Raw genomic sequence first — 21479 nt, 5'->3', positions numbered from 1 at the left:
TCTCTTTGAAGCTCTAAACCTGTGCAGCCACCTAGAGGTCCACAGGAAGTGCAAATCCTGTCAGTCTCAGCATGTCCAAGCTGGCCCCTCCCACGTCATCTCCTGGCTCAGCGAATGGCAGCACTATCCACTCAGTTGCACAAGCCAGAAACCTGGGGATCATCCTCGACACCCCTTTCCCCTACTCTCCCCTCACAAATCCAGTCTATCACGAAGCTCTGTCGATTTTGCTTCCCTACTGTCCCTTCAATCCCTCATTTCTTTCCATCTCCATCTTGCCTGGTCTCCCCTAGCATCTGTTCCCACTCCACTCCAGTTTGCTCCCTCTCTGCCCTGCAGCCAGAGTGACCTTGAAAACACAGAAATCCGACCTCATTCCATTATTTCAAACCCTTGAATGGCTACCCATTGACATCAGAATAAGAACAAAATCTTCTTGGCCAACCTTGGCGGCCCCCACCCCTCCTTCAGGGTGGGTCCTTCCCACCCTCTCTTTGCACCACTGGCCTTTCAGTCCTGCCTGCCACAGGGACTTCATAGCATGCTGTCCCCATCTGGAACACAATTCCCTGCTGTCTTTGCTTTGTTAACTCCTGCTTGTCCTTCAGCAGCCTTCCCTAACTTGCCAACTAGGTCAGATCCCCTCTTGAGGCTCTCAGAGAACGGGACTCGCCTCTTTATAGCACTTACTACGGGGGTGCCATTTTACTTTTTTTTTTTTTGGTTAAGAAAATGTTTATTGAGCATCTACTATGTGCCAGGTGCCATGCTTATTACATATCATATCTTATTTAATATCACAGCATAGGAAGTAGCTAAAATTATTGCCATTTCACAGAGAAGAAAACTGTTAGGTTAAGCCACTTGCCCAAGGCAGCACAATGGTAAAGGGTGAAGCTGGTGGGAAGCAGCTCACGACTCCTGGATCTCTGTTCTCTCTCCAGGATGCTGCCTGAGGGGAGGAGGGCATGAACTCTACATCACAGGAAGTTTTCTCAGCACAAGTTGGATAGCCTTATTACGTCAGGGAGCTCTTTCTACAGTTCAGCTCCCAGGAGCCCAGGCTGATTTTCTTCTTGAAGGCCAGTTCCCAGAACTCAGTCTGCTTGGTTCCTGCCATCAGACACCTGCCCTCATCCACTGCATCCCTCCAAGCAGGGGTCAGAGCTCCTTGATGAGGGAAAAGGTCTAAATCTGCACCATCCAATCCGTAGCGACTACTGAGCACTTGAAACGGGGCTAATGTTGACTGAGGAACTGAATTTAAATTTTGTTTGAGTTAATTTAAATGTAAATAGCTACAGGTGGCTAGGCTCCTGTTCTGTATGGTGTAGCCCCAGTGTTCCCCACATTGTAGAGAACTGTGACCTGATCTACCCAGCCCCCTTTGCTTGCTCCCATCAAAACGACCTCTGAGTTTTACACACACATGAAAGCTTCTTACAAATATGGCATTGGATTGTGTACGCCATTTTGTAATCTGCGTTTCTTCCACTCATGACAGGTCATATGTAGCTGTCAGTATGCATAGTGACCTCCTCTCTAAGTGTTATCCAGTATTCTACATGTAAGGATCCACATTTTATCTAACCAACTCCTAATAATGGACACTTAGGCTGTTTCCATTGTTTTCATAATGCAACAACAAACACACTCCAATAAACGTCTTTGCACCCAGGTGGGAGAATTTCAGTATGATACATTCCTAAAACGGTAGCCACATTAAAATCCTTGGTATATACAGCCAAATTGCCATTAAGAAAGCATGCCTCTATTAACCTTCAACAAAAGTATACGAGTATCCTCATATTCTCACATACATCGAGGTAGTCAAGTCTTAATTGTTTTTTAATTGGATGCTGTTGATTCTTTGATTTACTTTTCCTAAATTACTAGTGAAGTTGAGAGGTTTTTTTCATTTGAAGTCATTTGTATTTCTTCTGTTTATCGCCTATTTTCTATTTTGTCAATCTTTCCATTGTGATGTTACTTTTTCTTATTACTTTGTACGAGTTCTTTGTATTTTGTCCATTTTATCAAATACTTCTTTCCAGAATGTAATTTTAACTGTACTTAACACAAAGAAGCTTTCTCAGTTTTGTGGCATTCTTTGAGGATTTTAAACATTGATTGCTAAAGAAACGGAACAATGAAACAAACATGGGTGGGCTACAAAGCACGGCAAAGTCTTACACAGTCCTTATTACCATTTTAGTCCCTCGTCCCTGGAAAATGTACTTAATATCCCTGCTTCGGTACTTTCTAGTCCAATCGCGGGCAAATTTTATCTCACTAGACTTTGGTCTTCTGGTCTGTAAAATGCGAATAATAAAACTTGCCTTATGAGAACTTAGGGAAGCCTGTAGCTCCGGCCTTGGCTGAAGACGTTCCCTTCCCTTTCGCTGCAGTAGGTTCATAAATCAAATCAGAGCATACAATTTTTTAAATTGTATTTACTAGTATCTTCTAACTAAACGGGAGGCGGAAGCACGGTGGACATGGCAACTAGAGCCAGTTAACTCCTAACTCGCGAAAACGCTCTGTAGAGCGGTTTAGCCAATTTCACCTGGGTCAGCTGAGCTCACGGAACCCAGTTTCCAGCGTGTCTAAAACTAAGCGCCTTACCACCCAGCGTCTCCACGCCTCCGCCAGTAGGTCCTCGGGGTACTTCTTCTCCCAGGGTCCCGCCTCCCGTACCGGTCGGGTAGGCCTGCCGTTGGCGGCGTGGGTGGAGAGAGACGCGGAACCAAGTGACCCGGCCTCCGGTGCCCTGAGCTCTCCCAATTAAAGGCCAGGCTCCGTTCTCGCTGTTTCCCCGGGTGCCTTTTGGGAGCTGTAGTCAGACGCGCCTCAGCCGGCTCTGGGGTGAGCAAGTACAAAACTCCAATTCCCAGTGTGCTCCGCGGCGGGCGAGTGCAGCGCCCGTTCTTATCCTACCCACTTGTTCTCTCCCCTTCTGAATCCTCTACTCGGGGCTCCTGTCTGTGAAATCCTTCGTCGCTCTCCCCATCTTTTTCTCTCATTTTTCACCATACTTTTCCCTATTTCCCAGAGCCAGTGCAAGGCCCTGGTTCCGATTAAGCGACGGCTTGAGACTCGGGTGCACGCGGGGGAACTGACCCAGAGTGGTAAGGGGGCCGGGACAGAGCGGGTGGTGGAGTGTGAGAGTTGAGTGAGAGAGAGGCGAGTAATGGGAGGAAAGTAGCGAAGTTAGGAGGTCGGACGGTATGGATCAGGTTGAATGGGGTGAAGTAGTCTTTGGAGGGAGGAAGGAAAAGGAGAGGAAAGAGGTGGAATTAGATTCGGGAGACATGGAGGGGAAAGGTAGTTTATTGCCGTACCCAGCAGAAGGGGGATCAAGAAATAGACGGGAAGGTCTGAAGGATTTAGAGCTTATAAGTAGATCCGACCAGGAGAGGTGGAAGGGAGAGATGATTGGGCTCAAACAAGTCTCTTTGTCACTGCTTAGTAAAGATGAGAAATCACTGGTACACAAAATGATTTTGCAAATATGGGACAATGAAAAATTCTGTTACTTGGAAATTGAGTGAAAACTGGAGTTGAGGCCAGAAGTGGGGTGAGAAGGCAGGAAAAGAGGGGAAGTCAGTCAGGTTTGGGAGAAACCAGAGGAGATGAATGACATGGAAAAGGGAACCATAGAAAAGATGGGTTATTGTGGGGGCCAGTGGATCTGGGATCAGAATGAGAAAGGTGAGGGGAGACACTGGCATGGATTGAGGGATTGCGTTTCTAACGCTTGCATCTTTCAGGTGATGGAGAGCATCCCGTCAAGGGGTGGGCTGAACCGAGTACATCTACAATGCAGGAATCTGCAGGAATTTCTAGGGGGCCTGAGCCCTGGGGTATTGGACCGATTATATGGGCACCCTGCCACCTGTCTGGCTGTCTTCAGGTGTGGGTGCCCTTCACGGCAGGGACCATGGTGGGGAAATGTAATGGGGCCTGCAGACTGGGATAAGTTATCATGGATAGAAGCTTCGTTCTACAGGGCTTAGAGATTAAAGTGTGTCAGGCCAAAACAGATGGTGTTTGTTGGGGCAGCAAGACTGGTCAAGGGGTGGAGGGTGAGATGAGATGTTTGAGAGGCTAAGACACAGGTTGAGGGCAGAGATGCAGATCTAAGGCAGTTGCTGACAGTAACATGTTTCCTCTCCCCCTGCAGGGAGCTCCCATCTCTGGCTAAGAACTGGGTGATGCGCATGCTCTTTCTGGAGCAGCCTCTGCCACAAGCTGCTGTAGCCCTGTGGGTAAAGAAGGAATTCAGCAAGTGAGTGCTGTATTCTCAGCCAGATACCGATTTCTCAATGGCTAGATTTCCCCAACTGCTGTTCCTTGGAACATTTTTCAGGAAATATTAATGGGTACACCATAAGACTTGCAATTAAATAAGTTTGGGAAACTGTATACTGTATTTTCCCTCTTGGAGAGTTGTGAGGTCTATAACAAGGCTCTGGCAGGCATTATAGTAAAGACATTTGCCTTAAGACACTGATTTCACTGTGAAACAGTAATCCAAGGACTACTAGTTCAAAAGCAGAAATGGAGGCCTTCATGGGCCTTCTTTTTGTTCTCCAGACACATCTGTCACCTCTCTGCTTCTGTTTCAGAGCCCAGGAGGAAAGTACAGGGCTGCTGAGTGGCCTCCGTATCTGGCACACCCAGCTACTCCCTGGTGGTCTCCAGGGCCTCATCCTCAACCCCGTCTTCCGCCAGAACCTCCGCATTGCCCTTCTGGGTGGGTATGTCACTCCATCTCCTCCTAAGCTAGGCCGGGGGAACTCAACTTCTGGAGGGGGCGCTCCTAAGGGACCTCTCTGGAACCTTGTGGGCTCCACCTTTGGCAGCTCCTTAGCAATAAGTTGGACCAGATGCATGGTGTAGGAAATGCCTCCCACTCATGGCCCATGGGGACAAAGGTAGAAAGAGGGCAGAGGAGTGGGCAGGGGACACAGGCAGGGCTCCTTACTCTTGGCCCATCCTGGCATAGGGGCAAGGCCTGGTCCGATGACACGAGTCAGCTGGGACCAGACAAGCATGCCCGGGATGTCCCGTCACTCGACAAGTACGCCGAGGAGCGATGGGAGGTGAGAACTTGGGACTCTGTGTGTGTCTCTGCTTATGCTCCTGCTTCCCATGGACCCCAGAGGCATCTCTGTTCTCCTCCATTCCTCAGGTGGTCCTGCACTTCATGGTGGGCTCCCCCAGTGCAGCCGTCAGCCAGGACTTGGCTCAGCTCCTCAGCCAGGCTGGGCTCATGAAGAGGTGAGGAAGCCCGAGGTACAACAGCTCCCGGCTTTGACATCTCCTTGGGTCACTGCCAAACTGAGTGTCCAGGCGGGTCAGGATTGGAGGGCATTGAAGAAGGACAGCTGAGTGGAGTACAGCGAGAGATAAACCAAGAGCAGACGTGAGCGGACGGTGGGGCTGGTGGCCGTTCTGTGCACACCTGTCCCATTGTCCCTCTCCACGTGTCTAGTACCGAGCCCGGAGAGCCTCCCTGCATTACCTCTGCTGGCTTCCAGTTCCTGCTGCTGGACACCCCTGCCCAGCTCTGGTACTTTATGTTGCAGTACCTGCAGACAGCCCAGGTGAGGAGGCCAAGGTCTGCTTGTTGGTGTGCTCTGCTCTTCTCAGGACACACTGAGAGATTACTGCCTACAGACTGTTCCCTGATTTTCTCTCATTTTCTCCCTCCCATCCCGTCCCCTTGTCTGTGCCCATTCCTCCCTAGAGTCGGGGCATGGACCTAGTGGAGATCCTCTCCTTCCTCTTCCAGCTCAGCTTCTCTACTCTGGGCAAGGTAAGCAGGGGGCTGGAGCTGGGGGTTCGGGTGGGTGAGCTGAAGGGGAGCGAGATGGGGAGGGGAAATGAGGCTATGGGGCAATAGAGTGAAGTAAGAATGAACAATCAGAGATGGGAAAAGAGGGAGTGAGTTTGTGGTTTGGGAGAGGGAGATGGGATGTGTTTGGACCCTAGCTGCTACCTCTCTTCCCCAGGATTATTCTGTGGAAGGTATGAGTGATTCTTTGTTGAACTTCCTGCAACATCTTCGTGAGTTTGGGCTTGTTTTCCAGAGGAAGGTATGAGCACCCAAATACATGGCTTCTAGGGAAGAGGCAGGGTGGTATGTGGCGTTGGCCTTTAAAAAGGTGTGGGGTTTCAGGAGGCAGCAGGAAGCAGTTGCCAGGACTGAATACCTGGGTCCCTTGGGGGAGAGAAGTGGGGAGTTGAGATTCTGCACTGGGAGGGATCTGATGTCTTAGGAAGGATGATGTCGGGCAGTGACACCTGAGAGGGAGCCCTCTGCCTTTCCCTCCTGTCCTTTCAGAGGAAATCTCGGCGTTACTACCCCACCCGCCTGGCCATCAATCTCTCGTCAGGTGTTTCTGGGGCTGGGGGCACTGCACATCAGCCAGGCTTCATTGTTGTGGAAACCAATTACCGACTGTATGCCTACACCGGTGAGGCAGCAGAGGGCCCCTGGGAAAGCAGGTTGGGGGTGGGTTGTGAGAGCAGGTTGAGAGCAGGTTGTGGACGGCTAGCACCAGGGGAAGGGAGCAGGAGGGAATGCCAGTTTTTGTTCAGATTACTGGGTACTTTATAGATTTCTGACATGTCTCATCACACTTGAAGGAAGGGATCCAGGGAGTCTGGGTGTGGGGTCAGCCCCCTCGTCTCCTCTTCCTGTCCCTGGGTATGAGGTCAGTCCCCTCGTCCCCTCTTCCTGTTCCTGGGTATGGAGTCAGCCCCCTCGTCTCCTCTTCCTGTCCCTGGGTATGAGGTCAGTCCCCTCGTCCCCTCTTCCTGTCCCTGGGTATGGAGTCAGCCCCCTCGTCTCCTCTTCCTGTCCCTGGGTATGAGGTCAGTCCCCTCGTCCCCTCTTCCTGTCCCTGGGTATGGAGTCAGCCCCCTCGTCTCCTCTTCCTGTCCCTGGGTATGAGGTCAGTCCCCTCGTCCCCTCTTCCTGTCCCTGGGTATGGAGTCAGCCCCCTCGTCTCCTCTTCCTGTCCCTGGGTATGAGGTCAGTCCCCTCGTCCCCTCTTCCTGTCCCTGGGTATGGAGTCAGCCCCCTCGTCTCCTCTTCCTGTCCCTGGGCATGGGATCAGTCCCCTTGTCCCCTCTTCCTGTTCATTTCTTCTTCCTGTCCCTGGGTCAGAGTCAGAGCTGCAGATCGCCCTCATCGCCCTCTTCTCGGAGATGCTCTATCGCTTCCCAAACATGGTGGTGGCGCAGGTGACCCGGGAGAGCGTGCAGCAGGCCATCGCCAGTGGCATTACAGCCCAGCAGGTATTCTCACTGGGGAAGGGAGTGGCAGGAAGACAGGCTGCACTTAGGCTGTGGGGTACAGGTGGTCAGCTTATGGAAGGCTAGCACCAGGTCTGTACATTAAGGTGGGAAGTTGTCTGAGCATAGACAAGGCACAGGAGATGTCAAGGTGTGGGAACAGGCAGACCCTTAAGGGGAAGAACTTGGAGGGAGGAGGTATAGCTCTGGATTTGTGTCTTGGCACCACCACTTCCTAGATGCATAAAGAGCCTACTTGCTTCATTTCTCTCAGCTTTCGTTTCTTCAGCTGGAAAATGGAAACAATGAATTTCACCGGGTTGTTGGGAGGATTCAGTGTGAGAATAGCAGTAAAACATTTAGCTCAGAGCCTGCCACACAGTAAGTGCTGCTATTTGAAAGAGAAACAAAAGAGACTATGCAAAGGGCAGATGTGCCAGAGAAGGAATAGCAGACATGACCAGTGGGAACAGCAACTTGGGACAACAGCTGAGTAAGGAATGGGCTGACAATAGTCATGTACCTATGCGTTTTTAAACAGTAAGTGGATGTTCCAGTGATATCGGGTGACGGCCACAGTGGCTTTCCTGCCCTCTTATTCGAGTCTTTGATTGCATTCTTGTCTGTCTTCTAGATCATCCATTTCCTAAGGACAAGGGCCCACCCAGTGATGCTTAAACAGGTACAAACAGGTACCAAGCTGCGGGAGGCTGACAGCCCCTGGCACTTGGTGATGAAGTGATGGAAAAGAGAAAGGAACAACCAAATCTGGGGAATGTGTGGAGGGCTGGGGTTGTCCGGTGCAGTCTTCCAGAATCTTACAGCCATGCCTTGCCCCTGCAGACACCTGTGCTGCCGCCCACCATCACGGACCAGATCCGGCTGTGGGAGCTGGAAAGGGACAGACTCCGCTTCACTGAGGGTGAGTGGCTTCTGATGGTCGATTGTTGGTCATTGGCCAGAGGAAGGACAATTCACTCTTGATGCATTTTATTTACTTTTCGTGTGCTGCATGAGCTGGGAGAGAAAAACTGGCAAGAGACTTTTTATTTTGGGGTGAGTCGGTGGTAGTAAATAAAATGTCTCAAATCAGTGCAATTTGGATTTAGCGAGAAGAGGGAAATTGGGAGGGGTAATTCACAGTAATTTCTCTGGTTTTGGTGAGCATTAATGGGTTTTCTTACTGTATTTTATTGCCTTCCTGAATATGGTTGGATCACACTAGTGTTCAGATGAGCCCTGGAAGGGACAAGCATAGAGGATTCGTTTTTAAATGGTGGTGGGTGACAAGGCCAGCCCACTGCCCTGAGGCTGCCACAGAAAGGCTCCGCGCCTCACGTTCTGGCCTTCTCTCTCCCCACCTCTCCCTTCCTGCGGACCCCAGGCGTCCTGTATAACCAGTTCCTGTCGCAAGTGGACTTTGAGCTGCTGTTGGCCCATGCGCGGGAGCTGGGCGTGCTGGTGTTCGAGAACTCGGCCAAGCGGCTCATGGTGGTGACGCCTGCTGGGCACAGTGACGTCAAGCGCTTCTGGAAGCGACAGAAGCACAGCTCCTGAGAGCGCGGACTGAGACCGGGCGGGGCGGGAGGCGGGCGCGGCTCCGGAACTTAGGGTTTTTTAACTCACACTTGGGGACTCGAATTGTTTAATAAAGTTGTGAAAATGAGCCTGGCAGCCGCGGACGCCGCCCCCCCGCGCTTCAGCTTTCCGCGGCCGGCGCGCTGGGACGGGAGGGGTAGGGCCGAGCAGCCCTCGCGCATGCGCCGGGCCGGGCCCGCCTCCCTGCGCCGCGCGGGCGGGTTCCGGGGGCGGGTTGCTGGAGTCCCGTCCGGTGCTGCAGCCGCCGCCGCCGCCGCTGGGCGCCCTGGGATAGCGGAGGGCTCGCCCGGTGAGCGCGCGCGCCAGGGCGGCCTCCGGGGTGCGGGGCTGGGAGGCGCTGGGAACCTGGCCCACGCGGCGGGACGCGTGGGAAGGCCGGGCTGCACGGGTCTGGGGGCAGCGCGGGCGGCGTCTGGGCAGGCCGAGGTCGCAGTGACTGGCGGGACTCTTGCTGGCTCTCGGGTGCGCTGTCGGTCACCTCCCCGAATACCTGAGTCCTTTACCCTCCTGTGTGCCAGCGGTCACTCCCACGTCCCACATTCATAGGTTGAGGGCCAGAAATTAAGTCTTTCCCAGAAGAGCCCTGTTTCTTGCGGCTCCAGGATCCTGTTACTGTGGACACCACGCACTCGAGTCCACGTGGAGGAAAGGTTGTGTGGGAAGGGCTAGATACTTAAAATAACAGACCAGTGCTAGTAGGAGGCCGAGAGTAAGGAATAGGGTGTGACTTCAGGGGACGTGACCCTCCCACACCACCGGATCCTAACGTGCTTTGTCTGTCTGGAACAGATCTTGGCCCCTTTCCAAGCACTCCTGATGCCTCGTTTGCCTCCGGCCTCTTTCCGACAATCACTTTGGGGGCTGAGGTCCTCACGGGGCCTCCCCAAGTCCCATCCCCTTTCTACACAGTCAGAGCCCCATGGTTCCCCCATCTCCCGGAGGAACCGCGAAGCCAAACAGAAGCGCCTGCGGGAGAAGCAGGAGGCGCTGGAGGCTGGATTAGCCCGGAAGAGCAAGGTTAGAGCACAGCTTGTCCTTGGGTCTGAGAAACTTGGTGGGGTGGGGGTCGGGGGGTTGGGGGGCTGGGGGAAGGGCTGGAGGAGAGACTGGCTGGACTCCAGATGCCTGGGGTGTACTGGGAACTGCATTCCTCCTTGTCTCTCCTCCCCATAGTCACCTGCAGAATCCGGTAAGGCCTGGACTCCTAAAGAAATAGTGTTGTATGAAATCCCCACGGAACTTGGTGAAAAGAAAGGTAACTAGGAAACTTGAAGGCCTTTTTGCTCACATTTTCGTTTCCCATTTGGTCTGCTGAAATGCAGTCTGGGAACAAAGTTGAATTAGTGGAGCTCTACTGTGCCTCCACAGATGTCTCCGGGCCACTGCCTCCTGCATACAGCCCCCAATATGTTGAGGCTGCCTGGTACCCTTGGTGGGTACGAGAGGGCTTCTTTAAACCAGAATATCAGGTTAGTACCTGGCAGGGAGGGGTACTGAACAGTCCGTGAAATTGGTGGGTACAACTGAGCCTGAGTCTGGAGTTCACAGCTACATTGGAGAGCTTGTCTCCTGCCCCTGGGGTCTCCAGAACATTCTCTTGGCATGTTTCCCTTTCCCTGTTATTTGCTGGACAGTTCTGCCCTGCAGAACTGCCTTGGGGACACCAGAGGGTACTATTCCCCCAGGTAACATCCAGTCTTCTCTTGCACTTGTGCTCTTTCCTAGACCAGGCTGCCCCAGGCCACAGGGGAGACCTTTTCCATGTGTATCCCCCCTCCTAACGTCACTGGCTCCCTGCATATCGGGCATGCACTGACTGTGGCCATCCAGGATGCTCTCGTGCGCTGGTGAGGGGATGTGGCTGCCTGGGTTCTTGAGGGGAAGGAGAAAGTGGGGGAAGGAGGGAGGGTAAACATGTAAGGTCGGATTCGCGTGAGGGCATTTCTTTCACAGGCACCGGATGCGTGGAGATCAGGTGCTGTGGGTCCCGGGCTCAGATCATGCAGGAATTGCTACCCAAGTATGTCTTTTGCCACTTGTCCTTTTCCTGGGTGAAAGCTTTCTTCGCCCAAAGTGACCTGATTCTTTGTTTATTTGCCCCCTAATCTTACTGTAGGCTGTGGTGGAGAAACAACTGTGGAAGGAACGAGGAGTGAGAAGACGTGATCTGAGCCGGGAAGACTTCCTCAGGGAGGTGTGGAAGTGGAAGGAGGAGTGAGTATGACAGGCATGTGAAGGGGCTGAGAGCGCAGGTGTGGGTCCTTGTTTCTTAGTCACTCTTCTAACTTGTAGGCACTCTTCCCGTCCAGCCCTAACTTCCCTAACTTCTGGAGACTTAAGCTCTGGAGCCTCTTAGCATTTGGTGGGGTCGCCAAGCTGTGTGTGTATGTGTGTGTCTATGTGATACATGAGGATGTGTATATTTATGTGTGTATGTGTAGACACACACACACACACACTCTTCCCTCCCCCTCCACTTATCACTTATGTCATGTTCCCATTCTCTCCAACTCACCCCTTCTCACCTTCCATCTACTTGAAATTACCCTCATTTAGGTGTGTTACTACATGCCATCTTCTCTGTACAGTTTCTGTAGATTTCCCATGAATCGGCTGCCTCTTCCTCTGTGACTGTGAACTTTATGCTTTTTTTTCTGAGCGTGTTTTTCCAGGACCCATCAGGTCCTAGTCAAGTAGTTGTTTTCAGTGTAACTGTGGAGGGTGCAGCTCACAGTGGCTGGCCACCCCCTTTATGCTTCCTTTAGTCATAGAAGGTTCCATACTGGGTTCATGAGTCTGTCTCCATTAGCTTCTGGAGGCTAGATCAGTGCCATACTCACTCCAGCCCCAGCCAGCATTGCTGGAGTGTCACTGGCCTGGTACATTGTTGGTGCAGGACACGTTTGCTGACAAAAATCTCTCGGCACAGGAAAGGTGGAGAGATCTGTGAGCAGCTCCGAGCCCTAGGGGCCTCTCTGGACTGGGACCGAGAGCGTTTCACTATGGATGCTGTGAGAGTTCCATGGCTGGTTCTGTGGGTGTCGGGGAGGTGTTAGAGATCTGTGCAGGGAGGCGGGTTGCTGTGTGTGCTGGGGTGGCAGGATGGGAGTGCCTGGGTCCCCAGGGGGGTGAGGGGCTGAGAAGGGATGTGGACACTCAGGCCATTCTAGGGCTCCTCAGTGGCTGTGACTGAAGCATTTGTGCGACTCCACAAGGCAGGGTTATTGTACCGGGGCCGGCAGCTCGTCAACTGGTCATGTGCTTTAAGATCCGCCATCTCGGATATTGAGGTGAGGCAGAGAAAGACAAGCCAGTTGCAAGAGTGGGTTTGTGAGAGACTCTCAGGCGGGTGAAAGCTCAGGGTCTGGAGCCAGCCTGCCTGGATGTAAATCCAGGTCTTGCCACCTACCAGTTGTATGTTCCGGTGGCTATTAGCCTCTGTAAGCCTCAGTTTCCCTAGTCTGTAAATTAGGGCTGATGGGAATGCCTGTGTCCTGGGATGCTGTGAATGAAATGAAAACTCGTGGAAGGTGCTCAGCTCGACACCTATATGTGGTTTGAGTGCTCAGTGAATATTTACTGTAACTGACTGCACAAGAATTAGGCGAGGGCAGAGGCAGGTGGCTCCCGGGTCCTCTGAATGGCTGCAGGGAGGCTGGCGGGCGGACGAGTGGAGGTGGGGGCCCTGGCTGGGAACCTTGCAGGAAGGCTGCTCTCAGACCCTGCTTCTTCCACGCCTGCAGGTGGAGAGCCGGCCCCTGCGTGGCCGCACGGAACTTCGCCTGCCCGGCTGCCCCAGCCCCGTGTCCTTCGGTCTCCTCGTCTCTGTGGCCTTCCCTGTGGATGGAGAGCCTGGTGAGGGCAGTCCTGGGAATGGTCGCCCACTCATCTCTGCTTGCCCTGTTTTCTGGAGCCCATGTTGGGCTGATGGGAGCGAGCCCACAGTCTGTTTCCCACATGACCTGGTAGGCGGGGCATAAGGAACCTAGGTCGAATTTGCGGTTCTGTGGCCATTCTGGACCAGGAGAGTGCCCACAGCCACTGCTCGGTGGGTGCTGGGTGTAATTCTGCAGAAGGCTGCTACCCTTGAAAGAGAAAAGGTTAGTTCTGAAGTGTGGTTTGGACAGTAGGTGTTCTGAGGAGTTCAGAGAAGGGGAAGGCAGATGAGCTGGAACAGTCAGGACATTTTTTTGTAGGAGGGGCTGAGCTAGCCCCAAAGAATGTACAGCGTTTGTGATTAGGGCACCAAGAACCCCCAGTGTCCTCTGGGCACCCAGCAAGGACTCTGGTTGCCTTTATTCATGCCGTACCCGTTTCTCCCATGCCAGCTGTCACGGAATTCCTTAGCCTCAGATACCCTCCTAGGCCTGTGGTCAGCTTCCACGGACACCCCACGCTCCTCTGGACATAGTCCTCATTTGGCCTGCTCAGCCTTGACGGCCCCCACCTCCTTCCTTTTCCAGTTTTCCTGACTTTAACTGTGTCTGGGATGAGGGGTGAGGGTGACTAGCTACACGTGCTTGAATTTTACCTTCAGACGCAGAGGTCGTGGTAGGAACCACGAGGCCAGAGACGCTGCCTGGAGACGTGGCTGTGGCCATCCATCCCGACGACGCCCGATTCACAGTAATACCCCGTGCTCCCTGCCCGGCCTTCCTACCCCCAGCTTTTTCATCCCTTCCTGTTAGGTGGCACCTCCTTCTCTCCTGCCTTCACTTCCTTTTCCTAAGACTTCTCTCAGCTCCGATGGCTCTCAGTCTGCTCCCTTCTACTCCAGCTCAGGGGTTGCGAGTCTGCCTGTGGGCTGAGCCCACGCTGCCACCTGTTTTGTCTGTGCCGCCCTGGTGGGCTCAGTCTCACTGCGCCTGTGACCCCTCTCTGCCGCAGTAGCCAGTGGAGTAACTGTATAGCCTACATCTGCCTCTTGGCCACAGAGCCTAAGAGAGTCACACTCCAGCCCCTTAAGAAAATGTTTGCTGACCCCCAGCTCTGGCTCTTTACCTCTGGTTCTCACCCACTTACTCGCAGGGCTCTCACGTCCTGCCCAGACCTTTCTACCCCACACATGTGCCTGTCCCTGACCCCTCTTCCTTCCCTTCAGCATCTACATGGGCGACAACTTCGTCACCCCTTAACAGGGCAGCTTCTCCCCCTCATCACAGACACCACTGTGGAGCCACACGTGGGCACAGGTGAGTGGAGGTCAGAGGAAGGAGAAAGGCAGGCTGCTGGGGATGAGAGCAGGGCGAGAAGCGATGTGGGGGAGGGAAATCTCTTGTAGATTGGGTGGGTGGTGAGGAACGGAAGGGAGGCACAGAGAAGGGAGGGAAGGGAAGCGGGTATGGGCAACGACAGGACCTTTGGAAAGCAAAAGCCAGGCTCCGGGGTCAATGCTCACTGCAGCTCTGCTCCCCAGGGGCAGTGAAGGTGACTCCGGCTCACAGCCCTGCTGATGCTGAGCTAGGGGCCCGACATGGCTTGCACCCCCTGAGTGTCATCGCGGAGGATGGGACCATGACCTCCCTCTGTGGAGACTGGCTGCAGGTGGGAGTGGCCTCAGTGTTACCCCATCCTTTGGGGGCACCCTCTGCCCTCCTCCCCTCTCCCACTTTCTTATTTCTCTAGAGGCCTTAACCTTTACTGTTGCCATTTTTCTGCCAGGGCCTTCATCGGTTTGTGGCCCGGGAGAGGATTATGTCCGCACTGACGGAGCGGCGTCTGTTCCGGGGCCTCCAGGACCACCCCATGGTGCTCCCCATTTGCAGGTAACCCCGTTTTAACTCCTTAGGACTACCCCCGGAGGGAATGGCATGGGCTGGGCTCTGTCCCCTTCTGCTAGAATATGGGCTCTGTCAGTTTCATTTGCTGCTGTGTCCCGTGTCCCTGGAGAGAGGCACGAGGCTGGAGGGGCAGTGGACTCACCGCCTCCCTTTCAGCCGTTCCGGGGACGTGGTAGAATACCTACTGAAGAGCCAGTGGTTTGTCCGCTGCCGGGAGATGGGGGACCGAGCTGCCCAGGTGAGGCTGCCCTGCAAGGAGCGACTGGGGCCTGGGCACGGGGTTCCCCCTGAGAACTGGATTGAAGAAACAGGCAGGCTGGAGGCCCTCCTGCTCAACAGACCTGTCTAGCTGTGACAGTGGGGGACAGTGGTGGGGAAGGTGGCCCAGAAAGGGCTGGCTTATGTCCTCCCTCAGGTCCCGAATCTTCTCAGGAGGTTTGGGAGGTCCTTCCTGAACTTAAGAATCACCTCAGTGGCCACTGGTCCCCTCAGGGAGGGGTGTGGGTGCAGGAAGGAAGCACTCTAAAGGCCCTCTCCCTCCAGGCTGTGGAGTCGGGGGCCCTGGAGCTCAGCCCATCCTTCCACCAGAAGAACTGGCAGCACTGGTTTTCCCACATTGGGTAAGGGTGTGTGTGTGTGGGGGGGCGCTCTGATGGAGGTGAGGGGACCCACTGGTCATGCTGAGAAGTCACTCGTTCATGTTCTTGCATTCTTGGCAGGGACTGGTGTGTCTCCCGGCAGCTGTGGTGGGGCCATCGGATCCCAGCCTACCTGGTTGTAGAGGAGCCTGTGAAGGTAGGAGGAAGCACACGAGAGGGCCGGCGAGGACAGGGCCTTAAGCACCGCAGTCAGAGGGCCTTCAGTGCCCGCTCAGTCCCCTGCTTTTCCTGTGCTCCGGGCCTGAATCCTGTAACCTACTGCGTGATGGCTCTGGGCCGGCCTGGCGTTCTCCATCTCACCTCCAGAGGGCCCCTCCGTCAGACTCCGAGGTTTCCCACCTGCCAGGTGTTCTTCCTCACGCCCCCAACCCTTACTTGTGCTACAGGCTGACAGGGAGGACTGTTGGGTGGTCGGGCGGACAGAGGCTGAGGCCAGAGAAGTAGCTGCAGCACTGACGGGGAGAGCGGGGGCGGAGCTGACCCTGCAGAGGGGTGAGTGCCTGGGCTGGGAGGGCCCTGGGTCTTGGAGACGCAGGTGGGGGTGGGGGTGGGCCCGGGAGGACGGTGGGCAGCAGTGGGCTGAGCTCCTTGGAGCTGAGCTTCCAGTTGTCCATTTCCTATCCCGTTTCCCAGACCCTGATGTCCTGGACACGTGGTTCTCTTCAGCTCTTTTCCCCTTTTCTTCCCTGGGTTGGCCCCAAGAGGTGAGGCGGGCTGAGTGGAAGAGAGTGAAGGTGGGGGTGGCGAGGGAGATGCTTGGGCCCCTGACAGTCTTGAGGAGATGGAGCCCAGGGCCTCTTATTGCTTGTCTTTTTCTTCCTAGACCCCAGATTTCACTCGTTTCTACCCCCTGTCCCTTTTGGAAACGGGCAGTGACCTCCTGCTGTTCTGGGTGGGCCGCATGGTCATGCTGGGGACCCAGCTCACAGGGCAGCTCCCCTTCCGCCAGGTAACAGCCCATCAGTGCCCCGTCCCGCTCTGCAACCGCCAGGTTTTCCAGCCCGACATGTTTTCCATGTGCTCGATCCCTGTTTCCTGATTCACTTCCCACCCTCACCCCTAAAGCACCAGAGATCCCAAAGGGTCCTCCAGAGACAGGCTCTCCGAGCACCCCCTGCCGGCCCCTCCATGCCCCCAGGTACTTCTCCACTCCATGGTTCGGGACAGGCAGGGCCGGAAGATGAGCAAGTCCCTGGGGAACGTGCTGGACCCACGGGATATCATCGCTGGGGTGGGGCTGCAGGTCAGGATACGGAGCTGGTGCAGGGGGTGTTTCAGGGGAGAGGAAGGGAGCCCTCGGTGGGGGACAGAGGGCAGCACACTGGGGGGGCTCAGACTGAGGCCAGTGCACACTGACCCATCCAGGTGCTGCAGGAAAAGCTGAGGGAAGGGAACTTGGACCCCGAAGAGCTGGCGATCGCAGCTGCAACGCAGGTGGGTCCCGTGTCTGCCCATCTGGCCTCGCTCACGGCCACTGGCCCTGCAGCCTCAGTGGCACCTGCCACCCATCCTCTCCCTCTGGTTGCAGAGAAAGGACTTTCCTCATGGGATCCCCGAATGTGGGACCGATGCCCTGAGATTCACCCTGTGCTCCCATGGGGCCCTGGGTAAGCCCAGGGGAGGGCGTGTGGGGTGCAGAGGGGCGGGTGGGGCTGAGCCCTCCCTGTGCCCCTGCCGTCTACTTGCACACTCTCTCTTCTCTGTCCCAGGGGGTGACTTACACCTGTCTGTCTCTGAGGTCTTGAGCTCCCGCCATTTCTGCAACAAGATCTGGAATGCCCTGCGCTTCATTCTCAGTGTCCTGGGCCCGGGGTTTGTGCCCCAGTCCTCAGAGGAGGTCAGAGAGGAGAGGTGCTTGGGTGGGGGCAGTGGGTAGCAGGGAGGACAGGCAGAGGAGTGGGAGTAGAGCCGTCCCCACCCTGCAGCCCCTTGCCCGCAGCTGTCCCCCTCGTCCCCCATGGATGCCTGGGTGCTGAGCCGCCTGGCCCGCACTGCCCACGAGTGTGAGCGAGGATTCCTTACCCGAGAGCTCCCGCTTGTTGCCCATGCTCTGCACCACTTCTGGCTCCACAGCTTGTGTGATGTATACTTGGTGAGTATGGCGGTGCCCTCCTCGTCCCCCGAGATCGGGCTCCCCGACACAGAGCTCTGAACTAGGTTCCCGATATCTCCCTCAGTGAGAGCACAGAAAGATGGCTGAGCCAGGGGAATCCCAGTTCCCCTCCTCCCTGGGACTGGCCTAGTCACTGCTCCCTACCTGTCACCTGGGGAGAGAGGAGGAGGTAGGGAGACTTCTAGAAAACAGAGTCTGACAAAGCAGTGTCAGGAGGCAGGTGAAGTTTCTTTCTCAGTGTGCTCGCTGAGTTTGGACCCTGTGCAGGCCGGGAGCTGTGAGCGATGGGAGGAAGTGTGGAGGTCTGTAGGCCAGGGGTTCTCACACTTGATCCTGTGGGAGAGTCTTGGGATGGAGAGCTGCTTAAGCACCAGTGCCGGGCCCCAGCCCACACCCCCAGAGCGCTCATTCACCAGGTGAGTTTTCATTTCTCGTCTCAGGTCATGCTGCTGGCTCAGGGCTGCTGCCCTAGATCACTGTTTCTCAACCTTTTTAAAAACGTCTTTTTGATAAGCAGAAAACTCAATGTTTTTCTTCATAAACTATACAACCTTCCTGATAATTTTATTCCACACCCATTTCTGAGAATCCCTGCCCTAGATTTCCCCTTTTCATGGGACAGCCAATGGCATCCAAGATGGTGTGCGAACCCACAGCATTCCCGACTAGTAGGGCAGCAGGTGTGTGGAAGAAGGCCATGGCCATGGCCGTGACCCTGACCCTGACCCGCGGGCCTTTCCCTAGGAGGCCGTGAAGCCTGTGCTGTCGCACGCGCCCCGCCCGCCGGGGCCGCCTCAGGTCCTGTTGTCCTGCGCTGACGTCGGCCTCCGCCTCCTCGCCCCGCTGATGCCCTTCCTGGCTGAAGAGCTCTGGCAGAGGCTGCCCCCCAGGCCTGGAGGCCCCCCTGCCCCCAGCATCTCTGTCGCCCCCTACCCCAGTGCCCGCAGCTTGGTGAGCCCTGTCTCTGGGAGTGGGACCACTGCTGAGGGGTTGGGGAGCAGTCTTCTAAAGAGGGGTGCTGCCGTGGGGTCATTGATAGCAGTGGTTTGTACTTGACTACAGAGTCTCTGGAAGGTTGTTTCTGCAGCGCTGTCTTGGGGCAGTATTAGCACAGGGGACAAGAGCAGGACTCTGGCGCTGGGCTTGCCAGCTGTGTGGCCATGCCTCAGTTTCCCCGTCTTTAAACCAGGGATAGTAATAGTCCATGTCGTGGGTGTGATGAGGATTAGATGTTAGTGATGGGCTATCCCAGGAGTCTCAGTGCAGTTTTAAGCTTTAATAACTAGAGAAGGATAACTACAGCAAACTTACCCAAAAGATAATTTTAAAGCTTAACTAAACTTCTTTTATACTTACTTGGTTTTGTGAGTTTTGAAGAATACATTTTAAGTTTTATTTTTGATTGTTTGCCGTCTTCAGTCAGGCTGACCAAACAGACATCAACCACTGACCATCTAAGAACCTCTTAGATGACTCCCCAGTTTGTGTCGTGTTCCATCCTTGAGGTGGTGAATTTTGCATGTGGTGGCGAGGACAGGTCCCACTGCCCTGAGGAGATGGGGTGGGTGGGTGGAGAGGAGAGTCAGGAGAGCTGACACGAGTCTCCTGGGAGCTGCAGGCGCACTGGTACCGGCCCGAGCTGGAGCGGCGCTTCTCCAGGGTCCAGGAGGCCGCGCAGGTGCTGAGGGCTCTGCGAGCCACGTACCAGATCACCAAGGTCCGGCCCCGAGGTGAGGCCCGTCCTGAGCTCCTGAATCCCCGCAGAAAGAAGGGACTGGCTGGGCAGAGGGGAGAGCCTGAGGGCAGAGCCCAGAGGCAGGAAGTGCAGGGCAGGAAGGGTGGCCGCATCTCAGGCCTTGACCTTGAGATCTCCTTTCTCCCACAGTGCTGCTGCAGTGCTCAGAGCCTGGAGAACGGGGCCTCTTTGAGGACTTCTTGGAGCCCCTGGGCACCCTGGGCCACTGTGGGGCTGTGGGGCTCTTACCCCCAGGTGCAGCGGCTCCCTCTGGCTGGGCCCAGGCCCCACTGGGGGACACCATTCAGGTCTACATGGAGCTGCAGGTGCCCAGGGGAGGTGGGAGGAGGGGACAGAAAGGATGTTGGGAGGGGGCCGGGGGGGTTAGTTCTATAAAAATGAGGATGGGTCTTAGCGTGGGGAGGAGGGAGGTGCTGGGCGGGCTGCTGATGTCTCCCTTCTCCCGCAGGGACTGGTGCACCCCCAGACCCATCTACCTCTGCTAGCTGCCCGAAGACACAAGTTGCAGAGGCAGCTTGACAACCTTATAGCCCGGACCTCATCAGTGGGAGAGGCGGAGACTCGGAGGCAGCAGAGGGTGAGGCTGGGAGGGCCACCCAGGAAGCCCACCTCCGGGAGGGAATGTGGACAGGGGGTGGACTTCATACTGGATCCTGTGTGCTTCTCTCCTCGTCCAGATTTCTTCCCTCCAGCTGGAATTGTCGAAACTGGACAAGGCGGCCTCTCACCTCCGACAGCTGGTAGACACGTCTCCCGGCCCCAGGGAACCCTGAGCTCTCACCATCCTTGGAGGATTTCCTCCCTCCCAGACCTGCTTTTGAGGACAAACTGATCGGGCAGCTGTCGGCGTGGTGGGGCCTCAGAGACTATGTGGTCCACGTCCCTCATTCTGTAAATGAGGAAACAGACTGCTTTGGTCAGAGTGGCTGTGGGTCACTCACATTTCTACCCCAGCTTCCCTCATGTGCAGTCCCACCTGGAACTTTAGGAATGAAGAAATTTACATAAGCTTTTAAAATTTCAAACATGTCTGCCTGTGATTCTTTTATCCCTCTTTCCCTTATTGGTGACTTTCTTTTCCTTCTGTTGTTCCCTGAGACTCTGATCTGGGAAAGGCGGATGGTGGCCTCTTAGCCTTGAGCTTGGGTCGCAGGGGGAGAGTGGATGCTGGGTGGTGCCAGCCTTGTGGGAGGAAAGAGGAGCTTTCTAGCTGAGCCTGGCGTAGTGACCAGGGTTCCACCTCCTTCCCGGACTTACTGACAATGCTCCGATGTTTGCAGCCTTCCCTTCTCTGCTTCTTACCAATTGGAAGTTTCTGTGCTCCTTGGCCCTGTACCCAGGGGTGCTGAAAGGAGCAGGGACTTCCTCCACGCCTGAGGTGCTGCAGGGTGTGCTGGGGTTGAGTGCCCCTCCCCACTTCTGTGTACCTGAGACCAAAGTGCCAGGGACACACTGCCCAGCCCCTGACAGAGGTACACACAAGTGCAGACGCCCACCTGTCCACCCCAAACACCTTGTCTCATCTCGGTGGAATTCATGGGCCTGGCCCCTCCACGCCCAAATTCCATTCTGTCCAGCAGCTCTCAGTAGCTATTTATGGCAGAACTGTCACAGGCGGGGCCTCCCTGATGCCACTTAATCCTCCCAAGAACCACGGAGGTGGGTGTTCTCTCCATTTTAGAGATGAAGGAGTGTGCTCAGGGAATAAAAGTAGTTTGCCCAAAGTATCAACTGAGATTCAACTCAGTAAACTTCGTGCAGGTACTTTCTGGCTGCTGAAACCAAGCTTCAGATTAGACAAGTGGCTGTCTGGGAGCCGTGTTCCAGGTAGAGGGAAGAGCCAGAGCAAAACCAAGACGGAAGCACTCCTGGAGTGTTCAAAGAGTAGCAAGGAGGCAGGGAAATAAGATGAAAAGGGCTGTGGGCCCCATTATGGCAGAGCCCTGCACTGCTTCTGCCCAGCAAAAGAAATGTCCATGTCATCTAAGCTGTCATATCTGAAGGGGAGAGGAGTGGGACGTGAAGTCAGGCATGAGCGGGGGGGGGAGGGGGGGGGGAGGCTCAAGGTGGGGGTGGTTGTCTGGGGCTGTGCTGTCTAAAATGGTAGCCATTTGACTAAAGTAATTAAAGTGAAACATTTAGTTGCTCACACTGGGCACGTTTCAAGTGTTTGATAGCCACATGTGGCTAGTGGCTACCATATTGCTCAGCATAGGTTCTAAAACATTTCCATCATGGAAGGTTCTATTGGAAAGTGCTGGTCTAGG

General features: G+C 55.0%; 2 protein-coding genes across 6 annotated transcripts; both read left to right on the top strand.

Annotated features, from left to right (window-relative positions):
* Positions 1-2939: 2939 nt before the first annotated feature.
* GTF2H4 (general transcription factor IIH subunit 4) lies at positions 2940-8971 on the top strand. The gene is made up of 14 exons (XM_019717374.3): positions 2940-3128; positions 3771-3913; positions 4184-4288; positions 4629-4760; positions 5009-5105; positions 5195-5283; positions 5498-5609; positions 5753-5821; positions 6018-6101; positions 6350-6482; positions 7178-7308; positions 7940-7987; positions 8149-8227; positions 8690-8971. Exons 2-14 carry the CDS (start codon positions 3774-3776, stop codon positions 8860-8862), a joined length of 1392 nt encoding a protein of 463 aa, XP_019572933.1. The 5' UTR covers positions 2940-3128; positions 3771-3773; the 3' UTR covers positions 8863-8971.
* A 96-nt stretch (positions 8972-9067) lies between these two features.
* Positions 9068-20237, top strand: VARS2 (valyl-tRNA synthetase 2, mitochondrial). 5 transcript variants are annotated; one of them, XM_074332638.2, is made up of 30 exons: positions 9068-9193; positions 9694-9921; positions 10078-10159; positions 10273-10373; positions 10630-10751; positions 10858-10924; positions 11021-11118; positions 11834-11915; positions 12120-12194; positions 12648-12759; positions 13442-13530; positions 14006-14096; positions 14321-14448; positions 14566-14669; positions 14841-14922; positions 15228-15304; positions 15404-15479; positions 15730-15835; positions 15977-16047; positions 16167-16292; positions 16482-16586; positions 16709-16777; positions 16872-16950; positions 17053-17180; positions 17283-17435; positions 18201-18407; positions 19075-19186; positions 19342-19517; positions 19661-19789; positions 19890-20237. In XM_074332638.2, exons 2-30 carry the CDS (start codon positions 9721-9723, stop codon positions 19983-19985), a joined length of 3144 nt encoding a protein of 1047 aa, XP_074188739.2. In that variant the 5' UTR covers positions 9068-9193; positions 9694-9720; the 3' UTR covers positions 19986-20237. The 5 variants fall into 5 exon arrangements, with proteins under 5 accessions (XP_074188739.2, XP_019572931.3, XP_074188740.2 ...); XM_019717372.3 differs by having other exon boundaries at positions 12075-12194; XM_088795895.1 differs by lacking the exon at positions 9068-9193 and adding an exon at positions 9222-9366 and having other exon boundaries at positions 12075-12194.
* The last annotated feature ends 1242 nt before the right edge of the window (positions 20238-21479 follow it).

Source organism: Rhinolophus sinicus, chromosome 2 (genome assembly GCF_057876585.1).
Source record: "Rhinolophus sinicus isolate RSI-liver-muscle chromosome 2, RSI-T2T, whole genome shotgun sequence".
NCBI lineage: Eukaryota > Metazoa > Chordata > Mammalia > Chiroptera > Rhinolophidae > Rhinolophus > Rhinolophus sinicus.
Note: the sequence above shows the minus strand (reverse complement) of the source record. Positions and strands in the feature narration are given on the sequence as shown.

Coding starts and splice junctions, on each gene's coding strand:
- VARS2 (XM_019717372.3), top strand. CDS start 9,721: ATGCCTCGTTTGCCTCCGGCCTCTTTCCGACAATCACTTTGGGGGCTG. Junction 10,925..11,020: donor ATGCAGGAATTGCTACCCAA/GTATGTCTTTTG, acceptor ATCTTACTGTAG/GCTGTGGTGGAGAAACAACT. Junction 14,670..14,840: donor ATGGTGCTCCCCATTTGCAG/GTAACCCCGTTT, acceptor CCTCCCTTTCAG/CCGTTCCGGGGACGTGGTAG.
- GTF2H4 (XM_019717374.3), top strand. CDS start 3,774: ATGGAGAGCATCCCGTCAAGGGGTGGGCTGAACCGAGTACATCTACAA. Junction 5,822..6,017: donor GCTTCTCTACTCTGGGCAAG/GTAAGCAGGGGG, acceptor TCTCTTCCCCAG/GATTATTCTGTGGAAGGTAT. Junction 6,483..7,177: donor CCGACTGTATGCCTACACCG/GTGAGGCAGCAG, acceptor TCCCTGGGTCAG/AGTCAGAGCTGCAGATCGCC.